The sequence below is a fragment of the Oryzias melastigma genome, linkage group LG23, assembly GCF_002922805.2.
Source record: "Oryzias melastigma strain HK-1 linkage group LG23, ASM292280v2, whole genome shotgun sequence".
NCBI classification, from domain to species: domain Eukaryota; kingdom Metazoa; phylum Chordata; class Actinopteri; order Beloniformes; family Adrianichthyidae; genus Oryzias; species Oryzias melastigma.
In genome coordinates, this window is record NC_050534.1 from 21,730,931 (window position 1) to 21,750,263 (window position 19,333).

At 42.9% G+C, this 19,333-nt stretch overlaps 1 protein-coding gene and 1 long non-coding RNA gene across 11 annotated transcripts in view; one reads left to right on the forward strand and one right to left on the reverse strand.

The window, feature by feature from the left end:
* Nucleotides 1–18,642, reverse strand: part of LOC112152862 (thyrotropin-releasing hormone-degrading ectoenzyme) — a 225,333-nt gene extending 206,691 nt beyond the window's left edge. For 6 of the 10 annotated variants that reach the window (XR_004947204.1, XR_002920404.2, XR_002920403.2 and 3 more), the window contains exons 1-2: nt 17,047–18,642; nt 4,076–4,317 (exon numbers count right to left, since the gene is read on the reverse strand). Coding sequence is in view for 7 of the 10 variants with exons in the window: in XM_024282684.2 (XP_024138452.1) it covers nt 4,076–4,317; nt 17,047–17,526 (722 nt within the window). In the remaining 3 variants the exon portion in view is untranslated. Of the gene's footprint in view, nt 1–4,075; nt 4,318–7,625; nt 7,768–17,046 lie in introns of those variants that run through there. The other 4 variants (XM_024282721.2, XM_024282711.2, XM_024282675.2 and 1 more) reach the window with 2 other exon arrangements.
* On the forward strand, nt 8,248–13,967 carry LOC112152899. The gene is made up of 3 exons (XR_002920408.2): nt 8,248–8,400; nt 8,957–9,088; nt 12,258–13,967. It is a non-coding gene; the product is annotated as an uncharacterized LOC112152899 (long non-coding RNA).
* Nucleotides 18,643–19,333: the final 691 nt, after the last annotated feature.

Genomic DNA, 19,333 nt, shown 5'->3' on the forward strand with positions numbered 1-19,333 from the left:
AAACCCGCCTTTCCTACGGGAAGGTTCAACGCTATAATCTTCACAACAACACAAAAGAATCTTAGGATTTCTACAAATTAGTTTTTTGAAAAAGAAAATCGTAAACTAGAAAACTCTGTCTCCACTGGGAAAGTGTTTTTCTGCTGCAGACAGACGAGAAATCCGTAAGTTTCATGGATCTACACTGAATCTTCATCAAGATTCTTTTGCATCAATTTTCTAAACCTTTTGCTCTTGAAGTCATTTTGCTTTGTTATCATTTCAAAGAAAGTTTCAGCTCCATTTCTACTGAAGTGGTTTCTCTAATAATCATTCTGCTGTAGCAAAAGAGCGCATTTACTTTTCTCACTGCATGAATTAAAATAGAGCTTTTCTTACTTTAAAGGATATGTCTAATCTGAGTATCTGTTGGATCATCTGAATCAAAAATGTGTGAAAAAAGGCGAGTATGTTCGATTTATTTTAACCCCTAAATTCAAAGTGAAATTCAATTCTCAATTGATTTGCAATTTAGAATTCAATATAGAAAAATACAATTCAGTCTAACACTTATAAAAAATAACATTTCAGATAAAAGTAAAATAAACTGCACATTTTTTGGAACCATAATTAAAAAAAAAGGCATTAAACAAGTTATAATTCAATATGAAAAATGACATTTCAATAATTTTTTTTTATTCCTTTTAAAGGAACTTAAGCTCTTTCCGAATTCTTCCCTTCTCTCTACCCCTCCATTTGAAGGCACATTTGTGGCGGAAGTGGTGTCCAAAATATTTATTAAAGATCATAATAACAATAATAATAATGCAGAATATTCAGTAACCATCTGATTAATGTTACATGAATGCTGCTAATAAAGTTGTTCAAACGACAGGTTCTAGTTTGTTCTTAAAGAATTATTACATTTATCATTCGCATCTTAAAAGTCAGACGACCTTAAAGTTGGCGTCTGATTTTTTTAGCTATCACTTTGAAAGTTACGGGTTAAAGGAAAATCTTTGTCACATTTGAATTAAATCTAATAAAATGTAAAAGATATTTTACACAGGATGAAGATGAATGTTTAACCTCAAAAGTTAAGGGAAACTGGAACCTACAGAAAAAGTCAGACTTCAGACTCGTACCGACCGGTCCATGAAAATATTGTCTAATATGAAGGCCGACCTACAGGACGTCAGGTGGAGGTAGAGGTAAATACTTTTCATAAGAATGCATGAACACATGCTGCTATGTGGCACAAACAGGAAGTGAATGGATCTGCTGCAGCAGAAACTATAATGATCCTAAACTGAACTGGTTCTACTGGGAAACAACAACCAACTCAGCTTTCCACGATTTACATGAGGATCAATTTTAGGCTCAGGCTTGACTCTGTGTGTGTGTGTGTCTGTGTGTGTTAATTAATTCTTCCTCTTCCAGCCTTTTAAGCGTTTAAGCCCGGCTCAGGGTTTAGAGGAACTCTGGATGTTTGGCAAATCTCACAGCAGAAAGTGTGTTAGCATTAGCCGCACCACTGCATCAAGCTAATCCTTAAGCTAACAGAGCTTTGTGTGCACACAAACACACAGACCCACAAACACACACTGAACCTGGCATTTAAAAGCTTTGTTTTTTCCCCAACAAACTTATTTGCACAAATAATCAGCTGTTTTCCGTGGCCTTGCTAACCGCTAGCTTAGCATCTTCGTGAAACCTCCAGGTCTGTTTTTCTGCACTTGTTAACAGGCTTTTTGCTCCTTACAGGATTAATTGAAATAAATCCAGTGGAGCCCACTGCCCTGAAATTATTTATCATGCTCATGTAAACAGCGGCTGCATTAGCTGTGCTCCTCTCATTTAGGAAACCGGCTCTCCTGCAGAAAGCAGGTTACAGCAGCGACGCCGCTGTAACCTGCTTTCTCTGGACGGCTGCATTTATCTTTAACTAGCAGGTCGTTGTGCTGTGATGGAGCTCTGCTGGTCCAGCAGCTGCCGTATTGATCCAGGATTGATCCACAACAGCAGCGGGCTGTGCAGTGGTGCTGAAACACCGACACCAGACCTGACGGGTGGAGAGGGTTAGCCCTGCCTAATGAGGGACGCCAATGAGGCTTTGTTCAGTATTAATGCTCAAATGTCAGGATTTCTTACAGTCACTTGGTTTCTTCTGCATCCATCAGCACCACAACCGTTTTACAAAAGTAAATGAAACAGAAATGTGAGACTTTACCAGCACACATCCAATGGGATCCAAAATTTATAAAAAAAAAAGGCAGTTTTCAGCTTCTGAACTAAATCTTCACAAATGAAAAACTTCAAGTTTCTTAGTAGGAAAAAACATTTTTGCACAAAAGTACAGCAATAAATACAAACAAATAAAAACAAAAGAAACAATAGAGGAGAAAGAGCATATAAATAGACACTTTTCTATCGCCCACATGATATTAGTCAACTAATCAACTATTAAAATAGTCGACGGCTAATTTAATAGTCAATTAGTTGTTACTTTATATTATATGGAGTCAGAGTGTAATAAAGTTGAAAATCATAATTGTCATTCTGTTGCTTTTTGGACCATTTTGGCATTTATTAAGGTTTTTGGGCTATTTTGGAGTTTAGCTAATATTTCAGCTACATGCTAGCTGTTTTGGCTAATTTAGGCTTTTTTCAGTTTTGTAGGCTAATTTCACATTTAGCCAATATTTTAGCTGGCTATCAATTTCAGCATTTTTAGCTATTAGCACTAGTATCTTCAGTGGCCAACTACAGCTTACAGCATTCCCGCTAACATTATCTCAGGTAATGTCATATATCTAGTTTTTTGTTAGTTTTAAGCTCATGATGGTTAAGATACAGTATGTGCTTCACATCCAGTTTGTTCATGACCCGATTAGTCGACTAATCTGAAAAAATAATCAGTGATTTGTCGACTGAAAAAATAATCGTTTGTGGCAGCTCTACATGATATATATCGTCATATCGCCCAGCAAGCATAAAAATCTCCCTGGCCACACCAAACAGATGCTCTTTGACATAAAATAAACAGATAAAGAGTTAAAAGAATGTAAACTATGGAGTTTAAAGGGTTAAAATAAATTAACTGCTCCCAGATAAGGAGAAACTTTAGTTTCAGAGGAGTTCAAATAATTAATATCTGGATTGTTTGTGCAAAATTATGTCAACAATACAAACAATTTAAGCTAAACAACAGACAAATCATCATTTTTTTTATTTTTAAAGTTTTACAACAAAACTAATTGTTACTACTCCTCTGGGTAAACCTGACTCGGGTCTACCTAAAGAAAACAAATAAACAAAGCCTGCAAACTAAGACTACCACGGTTCAAACCCCAAACTAAAATAACAAAAGTCAGCAGTATAAGACTGCTAAGGGAGAAAAGAAGAAAACAAACCAGCACAACTCAAAGTAAAACCCAAATGCTACAGTGCCTCCAATGGTGACGCCTCCTCTGTCTTAAGTAGCCAGCAGGGCCAATTAAGACACACTGGCCACACCTGCCAGGTGAGTAGAGTGAATGGAAAAAAGTCCAGCAGTAGCAGCAGGACTGATGAAAAAGTTCCCTGAAAAAAAAAGTCTTTGAAGGAAAATAAATCTCTTCTTTTATATTCTAAGTAAAGATTTAATCAATTAATTGATATTTTTAATTGACGTTTATCTTGACGACCTGCTGTGAGGTTTGACGTTTTTACTGATCTAGAAAAGGTAAACAGCTTGTTAAGCAGGACTCCCAGGATTGGACTGATTCTAGTTCCTGATAGCAGCATAATCTGCTAGAGCAAAGTGACGTGCACGTGTACAAGCACACAAACACGAAGGACCTCACGCCCAAATGAATGAAAGTACCACCGTCTGTTTCCCATCAGCGCTGTGGGGCTGGAGTGTGGAGCACAAACGCCTCAGAGGCTTATGGGAAATTCATAAGGCCGGAGCGCGACGTGTGTGGTTTGATGGCGTGAACACACACCCAGTCACGCTCGCACACATCCAGTGTTGGAGTTAATCAATGTCGCGGATGTGCAGCTCTGACCTTTCCTGCTGAACCACCTGCTGCTGCAGAAAAACAAGCGTGTTTACCGTCTCTCCCTCTGCAGGCTGTAGGCGCTCCTGAAGAAGCCCAGCAGCTCGTCCTCGATGGCGGCGTCGAAGCTCATGTTCAGCCGGTAGACCCTCATGGGCTTCAGCTCGCGGTGCAGCGCCACCACGTACATCTGATTGGCCGGGAAGGGGAAGTGGCGGTGGATGCGCATGACTCCGCCCCCTGGCCTGTTGGCGGGTCGGCCGCCGGCACCTTCGGCGGTAACGGACACTCTGTCCACCTGGAGATCAGGGAAGAGAGCGTTCATTCTGGCGTCTGCGAGGAGGCTTTTGCATTATAAGTGCGTCCGTTATACGACACGCATGAATCATTTCAGTCAGAATGCTGGACGTAAACAAGGTTAGACTGAATACTTTACACTGCAACAGATGGAAAGCTGCCTCCAGAGAGAATCCCTTCACTTCCTCAGCCTCCTATGACCTGCAGCGCCGTCCCTCCAGAGATTCAAATGTGACTTTTTACTACGACTATCTCCGGGTTTTATCCGTTTGCAGAAAATGTCACTATTTTCTAAGATTTATGTGTTGATCTGGATGAACAGCTTTGCAAACATTTGGTGACAAACTGGCTGTGAACCAAGCAGACTGTGTGACATTCATGGTGCAGTAATAGTTGGTGAAATTCTACTAAAAAAACTCTTTTTTTTTTTTTTTTTTTTATCCTGGGTTAACAGCATCCAAACGGTCACAAGCTGGTCTGAAAATTACAGGAAACCTGACAAATTAACAGCAATTTTAACACAGTCTCTCACCAAATGAATGTTGATAGATTAACCCTTATTCATATTCAGCATGTGTTGTGTTTTCGTGGTGTTCACACTGGACTACTGTTTATTAGCATCTCTCCTCCTCCAATAGTTGGAAGAGGTTTGGTGTAAAATGTCAAACCAGTCCAAAAACTGTTGAATTTTACTGCAGGCTTTTCTTTCACAGCTCTATTCTGATATATGAAGATTTGGGCTCATAGAAATCCAACCAAGCACAAACGCAACTATAATTAATTTATCTCCTTTTGTACAATTTTCAAATGGTTAGCACCAAATCCGAGTCCCTGATTGGTTCAGCTGGTTAAACTTTGTTAAGTGAACACCCAGTTCACTTAACAATTTTTAAACGTACTTAAAAATGTGCACAGCATTAACGCGAGGGTTTTGAATGTGGAATCCCAAAATGCACATTTACGTGCGTTTACACAGACATTTCATTGGCAGTGGTCACTTGAACACACGTTGCTTAAAGCTACATTCTCAACGGCCTCAGCAACATGCGTTGACGCAGAGATTCCTTAACCAAATGTCAATATGTGACGACTTGGGAATGAGAATGTGTTGCAATATGTTACTAGCGCAAGATAACATCGGGCCGTTAATAACAAAAATATAAAATGATCTGGAGGGCCAGATATTTTTTTTAATAATTTTTTTATTTTCGAACAAGAACAATGATAAAACAGAGAAAAACGAAAAGAGCAAAAGCAAACAAACAAGAAACAAGGCAAAACAAAGCAATTTCTCCCACAATCAATCTTGTATGCAACAGGAAATGTTCATAGTTCGGAAAAGGGCTTTGGATGAAGCCAATAGCTTATCAACTCCAAGTCCAAGTGGGTCTATGTAAACACTCTTAAATGTGCGGTAAAATTCCAAGTGGTCACTTGTCACTAAGGAAGTTTCTAAGACCGTTATTGGGCTCTACATCAGGGGTCCTCAAACTCCGGCCTGAGTGCCGAATCTGACCCTCCTCCACATTTGGCCCGGCCCCCCAAAGACTAACTGAGACACATTTTTTTTTTCCCTCAATCTGGCTCTTCTGTAGTCTGAAATATGACGGGAGAGGATAGACTATTTATTGGTTTAATTTTTTTTAATGTAGTATTATTTTTATGTAAAGATAACAGAAATTAATTATTTGAATTTTTGCTAAATGTGGCTTAGTGGAAAACCATAAATCTTTACGTTTAGGCTGTGATTGTTACACTTTTTCAGTTAGCCTACAAACCGACCACGCCCCCCATCAGAGAGGAAAACAGTTATTTGGTCCCAACAAGAAAAAGTTTGGGGACCCCTGATCAACATACAAAATGCATGGCCAATAAAGGCACTTTGAAAGTTAAACTAACCAAAATTTGACCAATAAGGGACTTGGATTTGGTAGGGACATATGGGTAGTGTCCCTTTTTGTAAATCGGTCATTAATAATTACTGTTTGTGTCCGGCTGGAATTCTTTGACATCAAATCTTTCATATATCGAAGCAAAGCTGTGAAATAAAAAGTCAAGAACAAGATTTGCACGACTTTGACAACAGTAGGGGGCAGACATGCACTAATACAATGTGGAGGTAAATTTGTTACCAAGCTCAACAGAAAAAGCAGCAGATAATTAGGTTAGAAAAACCTGCTTCTCTGTGACTCTAAACTACAAACAAATGCATCCAACTGTTCTCCAGGCAGGAGATGACAGCAGGGATGTGTCTGAAAAATGAGGGAGTTTTTGCAGCGAAAACCACCAAAAACCTTTGAGCATATTGTAGTGTTAATTTCTCGTGAAAAAAAAACACCCTCAAAGAGGTATTTTGCTCCAATCATGCATCTCTATTCTGCGCCATGAGCACCCCCACCCACCCCACCCACAAAAACAAGCGGCTCCTCACATTGTGACATCACAAAGTGGGGAACAGCCCCTTCCAGGAAGAGTTTGCATTGGCTAACACTCACACTTCCTTCATGGAGCTAGCAGTGATCATACATTTATACACACAATATAAACATCCATCTTTGCAAAAGTTCAGATGTTTATTTTCCTGGGTGAAACTCCCACATGAAATGGGCGGCACCCACAAAGAGTGAAAGGCGGAGCCTTAAAGATCAAGGCGTCTTACTTACAGGACGGAAAAGTTCACGAACATAACTCACAGGAATTTTTTAAAAAAGGAAAGTTATTTAGTGTGCCAAAGGTAATACATTATCACATGGATATAGTTTATTTAGAAAACCTTAGAATAAATAAAAGTTATTATTAAAGTTATTATTAAACAATAAACATTTTAATTCACATTTTGATCCTTTAAATAAAAGCAGGTTTCGTTTATTTTGTTACAAAAAACACACCTCACTTTAGGTAAAAGAACATCCAGAACAGTTTCTTTTGAGCATTCATCGACTTAAAGGCGAATCCCTTAACTCTGCAGGTGCCTAGTGAGTTCCTCATGAAGAACCCCCGGTGCATTCTGGGTATTAAGTATCTCCTGATAAAAATGCCCTTAAACAACATAAAATACTAAATTAAACAAAAATGTCTTATATTTGCATTTTATTAACACCAAAACAGTCGCTTAAAGTTATTACAAGAATTAACAAATAAAAACAAATTAAGAAAAAAAAGACGCGGGCTTTTTGTTAGCTTAATGTTGTTAGCAGCTAATAGGGTTTCTTACTGAACGGCTAAAACAGACTAGCATTAGCGCCATAAACCAATTCAAGAAACAAATAAAGATATTATCTGTTTCATTTTACCAACACAAGTACTTACTGTTCAGATTCGGCTTATTAAACCAGAAAGAATCAGTTCGGTGTAGCTTTTGTAGTGTTTCAGAACCGGGTACACAAACAAACAGGAGGCCAGAACGTAAACTGTAGCTCCACCTAGTGGCAAGGAGGAAATACTGCAGCCCAGAAAAAGAACTAACGCTGTTTATTAACGCTGTTCAGCTCGTTTTAACTTATAAAAAGTAACGAAAAACGGCTTTGGCTTAAAAATAATGTTCAAATTTACCAATTAATGTGACTTGCTGGCAATATAAGTCTAAAACATTAGACATACGAGAACATTTGCATTATGTATGCTAAATACAAATTAACTTTCTCTCTGTTTTGTCTATTAAACTTTATCATACAATTTTGATGCATTTTCAATATTTATTTGTCGCTCATTTGCAGATTGTTTTTAAAATGTGCAGTAACTTTGGTTAAACTCAAGCTTGACTGAAAAATATTTGAAAAAAATTAGAGATCCACCCGTGTTTGGTAGCTAAAAGTTGTGTCAAATGAAAGGATCCATCACTCTTCTCTCTGCTTCACTGATCTCCTGGTAAACATCATCAGTTTCAGAGGTTTCATAGATGACATAAAGTTAGGTTGTGTTCAGTTTGTGTCCATATCTTTAATCGGTCACCAATTCAACTGTAGGACCATCAGTTTATGAGTCTACCAACATGTCCTCTGGTGTGGATGTATCTTCTATTTCTGGGTTTATTTAGATCACATGTGTCAAAGTCAAGGCCCGGGGGCCGGATCCGGCCCTCCAGGTAATTCTATCCGGCCGTCCAGATCATTATATGTTATTGTTATTAATGACCCGATGTTATCTTGAGCTCATTTCTAACTTGAATAATTTTGACAAAATATATTTTTATGGAGAGTAAAATATCGAAGGTTGACGCTCATGCTTGAGATGATCCCTGCAAACATTAGATTTTAAAAAATAAATATAAAAAAAGAAGCGGTGCTGGAGGAACCTGCTCTTTTCTGCAGATCCCTCTGGAGATCTCCAACGTGGAAGATTAAAATGTTTTAAACTTTTCCTGAAAAATCCAAATCTGAAACAGAACAAATGACGACACGATTCTCCTTAAACAAAATCTGCCTCATGGTTGAACCATCTGAGCCGCACGATGCATCGCAAATCATTTTTAAAAGGAACCAAACCTTTTTAATCCGGATTAAAAAGTAAATCTAGAGTTTTGGATCAGTTCATGTTTCAAATTAATGCTCTCCAGCTCTCCACAGATCACTGCGGTTTCACTGCGTTTACAGCATGTCACTTGAAAGTTGTTGCTAAGCAACCTTTTTTTTTCTTCAAAGCCAGCTGTGGTTCCGACTGTCGGACGTGTTTGCTGTGGAGAAGTGACAGAGGTGGATGTTCCTTCATCGTTTCCAAACGGCGTTTGCAGACCGCCGCCTCTGTTTCAAACCCGCCAACGATGAAGGCGGCAGGTGAGAAAGCGGAGACTCGCAGGTGATTTTTGCTTCTCCCCGCTCATTAGACCGCAGCCGAGGGTCAAGTTGAGCGGGGATTTGCTGGTAATTAAATTAAATGTCACCAAACTTGCAGAACCTAAAGATCGGTGAAGCAAGCAGGTGCAACATGACTGGCAGCTTGTGAGGGGAACGCCAGCATGCAGCCGCTCCCACGCAGTCCAGAGAAGAGGCCTAATCAGCCCCGATGGGGGGGCAGGTCTTTGTGGGTCATCTCAGTGGGAGCGGCACGAGTGCATACTCAAATCCAGAATCAAACAGCATGCTCTCGCGCCGCTCACTTTAACAATTTTTACTGTGAAAGGATGCAAACAATCAAGGCCCTTCTTTCTAAAATTAATCATGCGCTGATTATGCGGCGCATGCGGCGAGGTGGTACATTTCCTGTGGGGGGGTGGTGGAGGGGGGTTCAGGAGAAAAGAACCTCATTAAATACGTTTCAAGTGTTTGGGCTCGTTTCTAACAGCTTTCCAAACAGCCACATTTCAAAAGCATCCATTTACAGACGGCTCCGTGTTCTACGCCTACGTGGAGTTACTCTCATTTTTATGAAACAACAGAGAAAATACGATGAAAAAACATTATATTTGTGCTTATCTTAGGTGTTCAAAATGTAAATAAAGATCCTTTAAGCTAAAATATTTAAATAACTGCTAAATTTGACGCCCTGTGACGGACTGGCGACCTTTTAAATGACAATCATTTAAAAATTGATCGTGAGGAGGAATTATTCATCCACGACAGAATTCTATGAAACCAAGTCTTTCATATATCAGAATAGAGCTGTGAAAATCTGGAGCAGATTTGCAAAATTTGTGATAATTCACACCTAGAATATGTCCAAATTCCACCCTAATCCCCAACTACTAAAATATTAGAAAGAGCAGAACTATCTACTAGGGCTGGGTTGATAAAATCGATTATTGATTTATGCTTAATAGATCAATAATCCATCCATCCATTTTCTTGACCGCTTTGTCCCTGTCGGGGTCGCGGGGTGCCGGAGCCTATCCCGGTTACTGATGGGTGAAGGCGGGGTACACCCTGGACAGGTCTCCAGTCTGTCTCAGGGCCTCAATCACACACCCGGTCACTCTCACATTCACACCTAGGGGCAATTTAGAGTCACCAATGAACCTATGAAGCATGTTTTTGGACGGTGGGAGGAAGCCGGAGTCCCCGGTGAAAACCCACGCATGCACGGGGAGAACATGCAAACTCCACACAGAAAGGTCCCAGCCGGGATTCGAACCGGGGCCTTCTCGCTGTGAGGCAAGAGCGCTAACCACTGCGCCACCGTGCAGCCCAGATCAATAATCGATTCATAAAAATATAAATTGATTTAGCACATAAAGCTGAAGTCTGCTAGCTTAATGCTAACATATAATGGGGTTTCCCATAGGATGGCTAATGCCAACACTCGGTTGAGCCATAAAAATAGAGATCGAGCTAACGCATAATGCTTAAGTCTGCTAGCTTAATGCTAACGTGTAACGGGATTTCTCCTAGAACGGCTAACGCTAACACTTGGTGACTAAATGAACATCTTCAGAGCCAGTAACAAATTTCTGCTGAAGTCCTGCCGCTCTGCAGAAACTATGTCCAGGATAACGACACAGTTTTTTTTATTTTGGCCAATAATGTCAGAAAATCACTGGGAAAGCTTTGACTCAGTGCTAGCCGTGGTAAAACTATATTTGTGTTTAACACTTCAGCGTATTTATACTAAAGTCTATCGGAAACTTCGGTCTGGTGTAAATAATCTAACTCCACCCCTTGAAAAAATGTTGCCATGGTTACAAGCCAAAAAGTTTTTAATCATTGATGGATTTATTTAAACATTTATTTTAACATTGCAAGCAGACAAAAACTGTTGTAATTTTCTTTTTTTTTTATTATTCCAACTCTTCAAATGTTTATGAATTCAATATAATCCCGACTAATTCATTGCAACATTTTAAAGCTGCTTTTTTTCCGCTTCAGAATCCGATGAAATTATGGAAACAGTCAAAAACGTTTGTAGTTTAAAGTTGATTTTGTGTTAAAATCTCCAGAATTAAATGGTTACCTTAATGCAAATATGCCCAAAGCAAACCTTCTTCTTAATAAAAGCAGAACATAAACGTCAGCTTGGAGCCCCAGTGCTGAGTGGAGAGTAAACGTGAACTCGGCTCCAAAAGGAACTAAAATCAGAATGAAAGCTCCAGATGTCGTTGGGCTCCTGCAGGCCGACGCTTCCCAGCCGTCCGACCACAGAGTGTCTTATCTGGCCTCTGGAGGAGCTCGCTCCGGGGATCACTCTGCTAATCCTCTGCCTGACAGGCTGCTTGTGAGGCTCCTGTCAGCATTAATACAGAGGGATTTCACAATAAAAGCTCAGGACCGTTTGGGTCAGAACCTTCCGGCTGCTCCTTTGTATCACCTGACCAATCAGGTGCTTCTGACCAGACAGGTAACGGAGGTGCTGCCTGATACCCCCACAGGGTTGAGTTTCTGTATCGATTTATTTGGACTGCTGTAAATCTTAAAGCTGATCCGTTTGTTATAACTAATTGATTAAAATGAGCAAAAGGCCTGAATGGAGAGCAGCAGTGCATGATGGGAGCGTGCCCGCGGCGGTTTGGAGGGTCCGTTGTCACACATCAGTGATCCTCCGCCAATTAAAGTCGGCGTGCGTCTGAGCGAGCCGCTCGGTCATTTGATGAAGGAGCGGGTCGATGCCGACTCGGAGGCCGGCTGGATTAGACGGATGTGTTTCAGCCGGTTCTGCCGAGTCAGCAAAGCTGCGAGATGCTTTTTTAATTCGCATGTTTGTTTGCGGCTCATCCCTCTTGGAATCCTGCTGCTGCCAGACTCAGCCGGTTCTGGTTTCCGGGCGGGCTCTGGATCACGGGTTGGGATGGATTTTATGGGGAGGATGTTAACACTAATCTTAACCAACATTTACCAACCAGCAGATGCTTTAATGACTCCAGAGCCTCTGCGGCTGCAGGGCGGCCCCGGCTGGGTTCAGGGAACAACTCCGACTGATGCTTCACGGAAACACGGAGCGGTGAAAGCGCTCTCGTCTGCAGGAGGTCGGCGCTCTTCGCTTTTAAACTGATGCAGAAACGTTGTTCTCCTTCAGCTCGTGAGGCTAACGGTCTGGATTCTACACTCGGATTTATTTCTGGATGACTGAAACATCTCTGATCACGTTCTGAACCTGATCTCCGGCTGATTATTGAGGAACTCCTGAGGGCAGATTTCCAGAAGAAATCAGCTGATTGATGAAGCTGCAACGGTTCAATCAAGAAGTCCAGAAACTCCTCACCTGGAGGAAAGAGAAACCTCCACACACAAGAGAAGTTTCCAGATCATAAAAATGATTTTTCTTTTTTTTTAAACTACATTAATAATAAATACAAAACAGATTGTAAATGAATTTTTGATTTACATGGAGAAGAAAGGTTTCTGACTTGATGAGAAAAGAGATTTCTCTCAAACTGATGAAGGAAAGACGTCAGACAGGATTCTACTGGGACTGCAGCAAACGGATATTTCAATAGTTGATTAGCCACAACTATTGAAATGGTCAACGACTGATTCAATAGCCGATTAGTCACGATTATTTAATTTATTGACGACTAATTCAATAGTCGACGACCATTGAATCAGTTGTCAACTATTGAATTAGTTGTTGAGTGTCGAAATAGTTAACGACTGATTCAATAGTCGATCAGTCACGACTATTGAATCAGTCAACGACTGATTCAATAGCTGATTAGCTACGACAACTGAATTAGTCAGCAACTATTCAGTTGTCAACTATTGAATCAGCTGTTGACTGACAAAATAGTCAACAACTAAGTCAATAGCCGATTAGTCACGATTATTGAATTTATTGAAAACTAATTCAATAGTCGATGACCATTGAATCAGTTGTTGAGTGTAGAAACAATTGACGACTGATTAAATCGTCAATTTGCCATGACTATCAAATTAGTTGACGACCAATTCAGTAGTTGACAATTGATTAAATAGTTGTCAACTATTGAATTAGTTGTTGAGTGTCGAAATAGTTAACGACGGATTCAATAGTCGATTAGCCACGCCCATTGAAATAATTGATGACTAATTTAATACCTGATTAGCTACGACTTTTAAAATCGTCAACGAACAATTCAATAGTTAATGACCGATTCAATAGTCGACAACTATTGAATTAATTGTTGACAGTCGAAATAGTCAATTCAACAGTCATGACTAATCAACTAATCATTGCAGCCTGAGTCTTTACAGCTTCTTTTCTCTAAATTATACATAAAATGTTCCTTTTAAAAGCTTTTATTTGTCTCTTTTTTCTCAATAAGAACCATTTGCATCCATATTTGTTTTCAGACTCATGTTTTTATCCATTTTTATCATCTGTTTCTGTCACTCTTGCTAAAACCCTTTAGTTTCTTGTAGCAAAATGTCATTTTGATCATCTTTTGATTTCTTTTACAAGAATTCCAACCGTTCTTTTAGCACATTTGCATCAAATAAACCTTTTAATTTGATTAATTTAGTTTATGCATCTTATATGATGTCTTCAGATTCTGGAGCAGATTTAAACCGCAGTGCCGTGCAACAAGAACAGCAGCAGCATGGTTTCTATCCAGCTGTACGGTTCTGATCCAGATTCCAGTTCAGAAGAGGAAAACAAAGACGTTCATGGATCTGTTCGTCTACAAGCGGATGCATCGGACTGGAGCTTGTAGCTCCGCCCAGCTTATTCTCTACGTCACAAATACGATCTTTTACTTTGTCTACTTCTGATCCACAACAATTTAAATAAAAACAATCAGAAATGTCACTTTGAGCTTCATTTTCTTGATACATGTCCTCCATCATCACAAGAACATGCTAACAAAAAAAACATTTTCATCTGAGTGGGTCTTTTAAATAACTGAGTGTCGATTTAAGTTCAGAACATGTTTCATTTTTTGTTCCTTTTTGGTAGAACTGGTTGTAATTAAAGATAACCAGAAGAACCTCACAGGTTTAGGTTTCTGTTTCTTCCATCAAACCTCAGCTGACACTCTAACACGGGACGTCTCTTTGATTCTCGTTTGTGCTAAAATGAAGATTGTAACTGATTGACGGCGGCGTTCACAGAGCGCGGCTGAGGCTGTAAAGCTTCCTCCTGCAGTCGTGGTCGTACCGGAGCGGCTGACCGATCAATGGACATTAGGTCGGAGGCAGAGACGCCTGCTTAGATCCCCGTCTCCTTTTCTGCTCCTGATTTAAGGCTCGGGAACATCCTGCGCTCACAGCCGGAGGACACGGGGCTGAGGCCTGGGGAGGGCATAAATTAGCGAGGAACCTCTGCATGTTCATTATCCCTGACGCGATCTGCAGGAGCGGGCGGCCTGCAGGCTGGAGATCCGTCAAGGAACCGGAAGACCTTTCCTTAGAACCGACTCGTCTGGTTCGTCTTGAAGTCATGAAATACCGTTAACTGCCAGAAAGTCTTCCTGTCCTGCACCTGATGGCTCTATTTTGGTCAAACCGTGACTGTTTTTTCCCCCTATGAGGAGCCCCGCCTCCACCGCCGCAACAACACCTCTTAATTCCCACGGCGCTCGCTCAAACCCCAATGAGGCTGACGGCCTTTCAATTGCCCTCTGACCAAATGAGACAGATTTATCCGTCTTGCACATTAGCCCGGACGGCCGGCGTGAAAAATTATGATGTTTGGGCATTTCTCTGAGGCGCTGGTCGCAGGAAGAGGCTGAAGCAGCAACTTTGCTGGTTAATTAGCCTCGTTAAAGAGACCTCTGAGGGTGAATCTGGAAATAAACACTCTTTGTTTGGGTTTAGCATGCAGCACAGACGCGATGGGAACGTTGGACTGAATTTAACGCAGACAGTAAAGAATATCTGATTTAACAAGCTGACTCAAGGAGAAGCAGAACTCAGACGCACATCCAGGACAGATGTGGGTCAGTAGGAACTTCATGGAAGGCCTTGTTTATACTGTATGTCACACGTGTCAAAGTCAAGGCCCGGGGGCCGGATCCGGCCCTCCAGATCATTTTATTTAGTAATTTAGGGTTTGGGTTGTCCGGTCCGTGGAGGGTCATAGAGCAGCACAGATGTTCCTTGAGGCTCGTACGGCCACCTTAAGGGACGTCATGAAAATGATCGTACCATTGTCGTGTGTGGTAAGTGTAGTGAAGTACTCATAAGGATAATGGAAGTTCCACGTACAGGTGATACTGTCCTATGGTGTCCTTATACCACATACTTGTTAGTAAGGTGTGAGTACTGGATCCTTACTTATTGCCCACAAATGCATGTGTCCAAATGATACACAAGTCTCAGAAGGACGTCCACACAAACTACACTCTGATTGTCTAATCTCCTCGTCTCTGAGTCTGCTCTGTCATACCAGCTATGAAAATTTATCTTTACTTGCAAGTAAACTCTGGTGCGCTACATTGAAGTGTTGACACCCCAATTTATCCAGCAGATGAAAACCGTAGAATCGTTTTCATTAATTTTCAGCTCGAGTCAAATGACCGTCAGAATGGTGAGATGCAATTTTTCAAATATTAGTACTAGAAACACAAATCGGGTTTCTTTTTTACTGGTTAAGACACGTTTCAGGAAAGATTCAAGATACTTGGTTAGTCCCACAGGGGGAAATTCTTGTTTTTAGTACAACCCAGAACAGACAGTTCGAGGTTCACTGCGGATGCAGCCAACTGAATTAGCACCCTTATTTATTTATTTTTTTATTTTTTTCAAGCAAATCTTATCCTCTATGGAGCAGGACTTGCAACTGCATGATGACACCAGGCAGATGATCCACACTTGAAAGTGCAGTGTGAAAGCAAAGCAGTAGAACTGAATTTCCTGTCCAATCCAGACCTCAAGGGGGCGTACCTGTCCAATGGAGTAGCAGGAGCCTGGATGGCTCAGTTCCACACATTCTCATCCCCAAGTCGTCACTTGTTGACGTTTGGTTAAGGCCCCGCCCCCGCATCACTTTTTGATGTTTTCAAAACGTCAAAAATGAACGCGGATGGGTCCTTTGCTATGCATCAATATGTGACGAGTCGGGAATAAGAATCTGTTGCTCAGTTGGCTGTGAGCAAGAATGGTGCACGGATGCGGGTCCGTAGGCGACACCCTTCACGCTTGCTATATAAGGGAGCTCAAGTCTGGGTCTACCTGTACCTGTACCGGTCCCCAGCCCGGATCAAATGTTTCAGGAAGGGAATCCGGCGTGAAACCGAACGTGTGTCTCATAGAAATGACAGGATATGCCGACAGATCACCTGAATCAGGTGCGCTTCGAAGCAGCCGGCGCCGGACGGATGGAGGACATGTGGGATCGGACTCCTTGGATCTACATAACAGCCACAGACGGAACCAGAGACCTGAGATTTCAACGAGATTCTTTCCAAGATTTCCAACTCTGTTCTGTCCTGAAAAAAGTTTACGGACGTGTGGAGAGATTTCCACGAGATGTTCAGAAAAGAAAATATTTGATGAGTATCAAGACTGAAGGAAATCCAACCAAACTCCTGAAGTTCTATGAAGAATGAAGATTCTTTAACATGGAAGCAAAAGTTTATAAATATAATCAAGTTAGAATATCTTTTTTTAGGTTTTATCTCTTTATGCCTTGAGGAAATTATAAAATAACATCTAAAAGAAGATCATCTGAAGGGTAGGTTTCTATTGGACCGGGTCTTTGGCTCTGAACCCGTCCAGAACTCACATCTTTTACAGTTTCCTTAAGCTGAGGAAAAACACATGTGAAGGAGCTGAAAGAACTTTTTAGTTCTGAAGGTTTCCATCAGAACCATCCATGGGGTCCAAACCTGTAAACTCATCATGATCTGGTGATGAAAAGAGTATTATGGGATGTTTTGGCGGCGTACCTCCAGGCGATCGGCGTGCAGGACGATGAAGCGCGTGGCGTTCAGACACTCCAGCTCCACGCTGACCTCTCCGGAGAAGGTGAAGTTGTCCATGTAGACGGAGATCCGCAGGTCGTAGTGCCGCGGCCGCACCGAGCCGGGCAGCCGCGAGTTCCTCCACGGCTGGACGGCCTCCTCGTCCCCGCGCTCGCCCGTCCTGTCCCCCCTGCTCCCGTTTGACCTCCCTGACCCCCGGGGCCCCGCCTCCCCCGCAGCCCCCCTGCGCTCGCCGCAGTCCTCGAAGCGGATGCTGAGGACCACGGCCACCGCCGTCACGATGATGAGCGTGACGATGGACAGGGCGAAGCCCAGCACCAGCCGCTTGTGCACGGTGATGTGGCGCTCAGTGGTCCGAGGCCGGACCACCACGGAGTCGGCCCACTGGTCGGAGAGGCCGCGGCCGTTCCGCATGGCGCCGGGGCTGCTGTCGTTCAGTCCCATCCCAAAAGTGCCACCTCAGCGCTCGGACCGGACCTGGCTGCTGTCCATGCAAAGATCTTAGGCCTCAGCGGTTCTGTGCTGACCTCTGACCTCTGCCGGGGCGCCCTTCAGCTCCGAGTCCGGGCGGATCTGGAACAACCGGGACGGCTCACATTTCAGGAGGAGAGCTGACAAGCTCGGCTGGACGGCACGGCGGCGAGCGGATCAGTTCTGAGACCAAAATCGATGCGGCGAGGCTCGATTTCAGAGTCTGAGGAGGACGAGGAGCATCCGGGCCGGGAGGAGGCTCATCCGAGCAGAAGTTCTGCCGGGTCCAGAACCACCAGAAGATCGAAGGAAGTTCAGCAGAAACGGAGCAGGTGGGCCGTTCTAGCAGGTGATGAAGGTTCTAATGAACCTGGGGGGTAATTCACACCAGGAATGATGGGGAGGGGGGGCGGGGTGTCAATGAGGAGTTTAAAGTGAATTCAAACTGATCACATTTAAGGGGGGGGGGGGGACTATAATATATAAACAGAAAGATTTCCTCACTCCTGTGAGCGGAACCAGAACCGGAACCGGAGGACGCCCCCCACACCTCCCCGCTCCTCAGGAACTTCTCCGCGGGGGGAGCGCTGGTCCCGGGCTGTCAGCTGACGGTCTGTCCCCCCCTCCAACACACACCTGCCGTTCACCTGCGCGGTTCCGCTAAACTGTCCCGGGATCCGCCGGGAGCAGCCGGTACCGATCCGCGCGGGGGGTCCTTCCCGATCGTTGGCAGATCAATCAAACATCGATCCAGGCGCGTGCGCCAAATAAATCCGCGCTCCGTGCGTGGTCCGCGCCGTGCCGGACTCCCGCGGGTCCGAACCCCTCCGGTCAGCCCGGATCCTCCGCAACTTTTGAAGCAGAAGGACAGCCGCCGCTGAGGATGAGGAGGATGAAGATGAAGCTGGTGACGACGGTGATGATGAGGATGATGAGGAAGCAGCAGCTCTCCCGCTCAGCATCCCTCCGTCCGTCCGCCGGGAGGAAGACGAGGAAGACTCCGAGGAGAGCGACCGATCAGCGGCGCCGGCGGTGTCCGTGTGTGCGAGAGCGCGAGCTCCAGCTGGGAGGCACGAGCTCGGAGTGAGTGAGAGCGCGCGCGGGAGAGAGGGAGGGAGGGAGGGAGAGGTAAGAATTCCCCCCTCCCTCTCTCTCACACACAAAAAAGAAAAACTATTCTCATTCCGATCCGCGCGCGCGCGCCGAAAGATGGAGAAAGTGGCGCGCGCTCATAGTTCTGTGTTTCTCAATGGAGAACAGAAGAAAAAAACATTTTATTTGAAAACTCGGAGACTTTTTTCTTATAAAGGAATGTTTACATCAGTAAGGTGACGCACGCGCGCGCACACCCATCCTTAATCTCCTCCATGTTTCTGTCTCGTGCTGACATTTATTTTCAGTTTCTGTTTATTTAAAACCTTTTTCTTAACTTCTCTGTCTTTGCTGGTCAGCTCTTCTCAGGGTGGATGTTGGGTGTTTCTCCATGGTTACCATGGTAACACCAGCCTCCAGTCCATCAGCGGATGACCTCTGACCTCTGAAGTGTTGACCTCTACCTTTTCAGTCACTTTATTTTAGGGAGTTTTCTCCAGAACCAGCAGAGGTCTACAGTTTGACAGGCGATAGAAAATAAACAACTGTCTTAATAAAATGTTGAATAAATGTTTCTGTTGATTTTATCTCCATAGCAACCATTACATTTTTTGGACACCTGAAGGTAACAAACAGATTAATGTCATTTTCAAAATAATCGGTTAAAGTACTTTTTTGGATTTCCTTA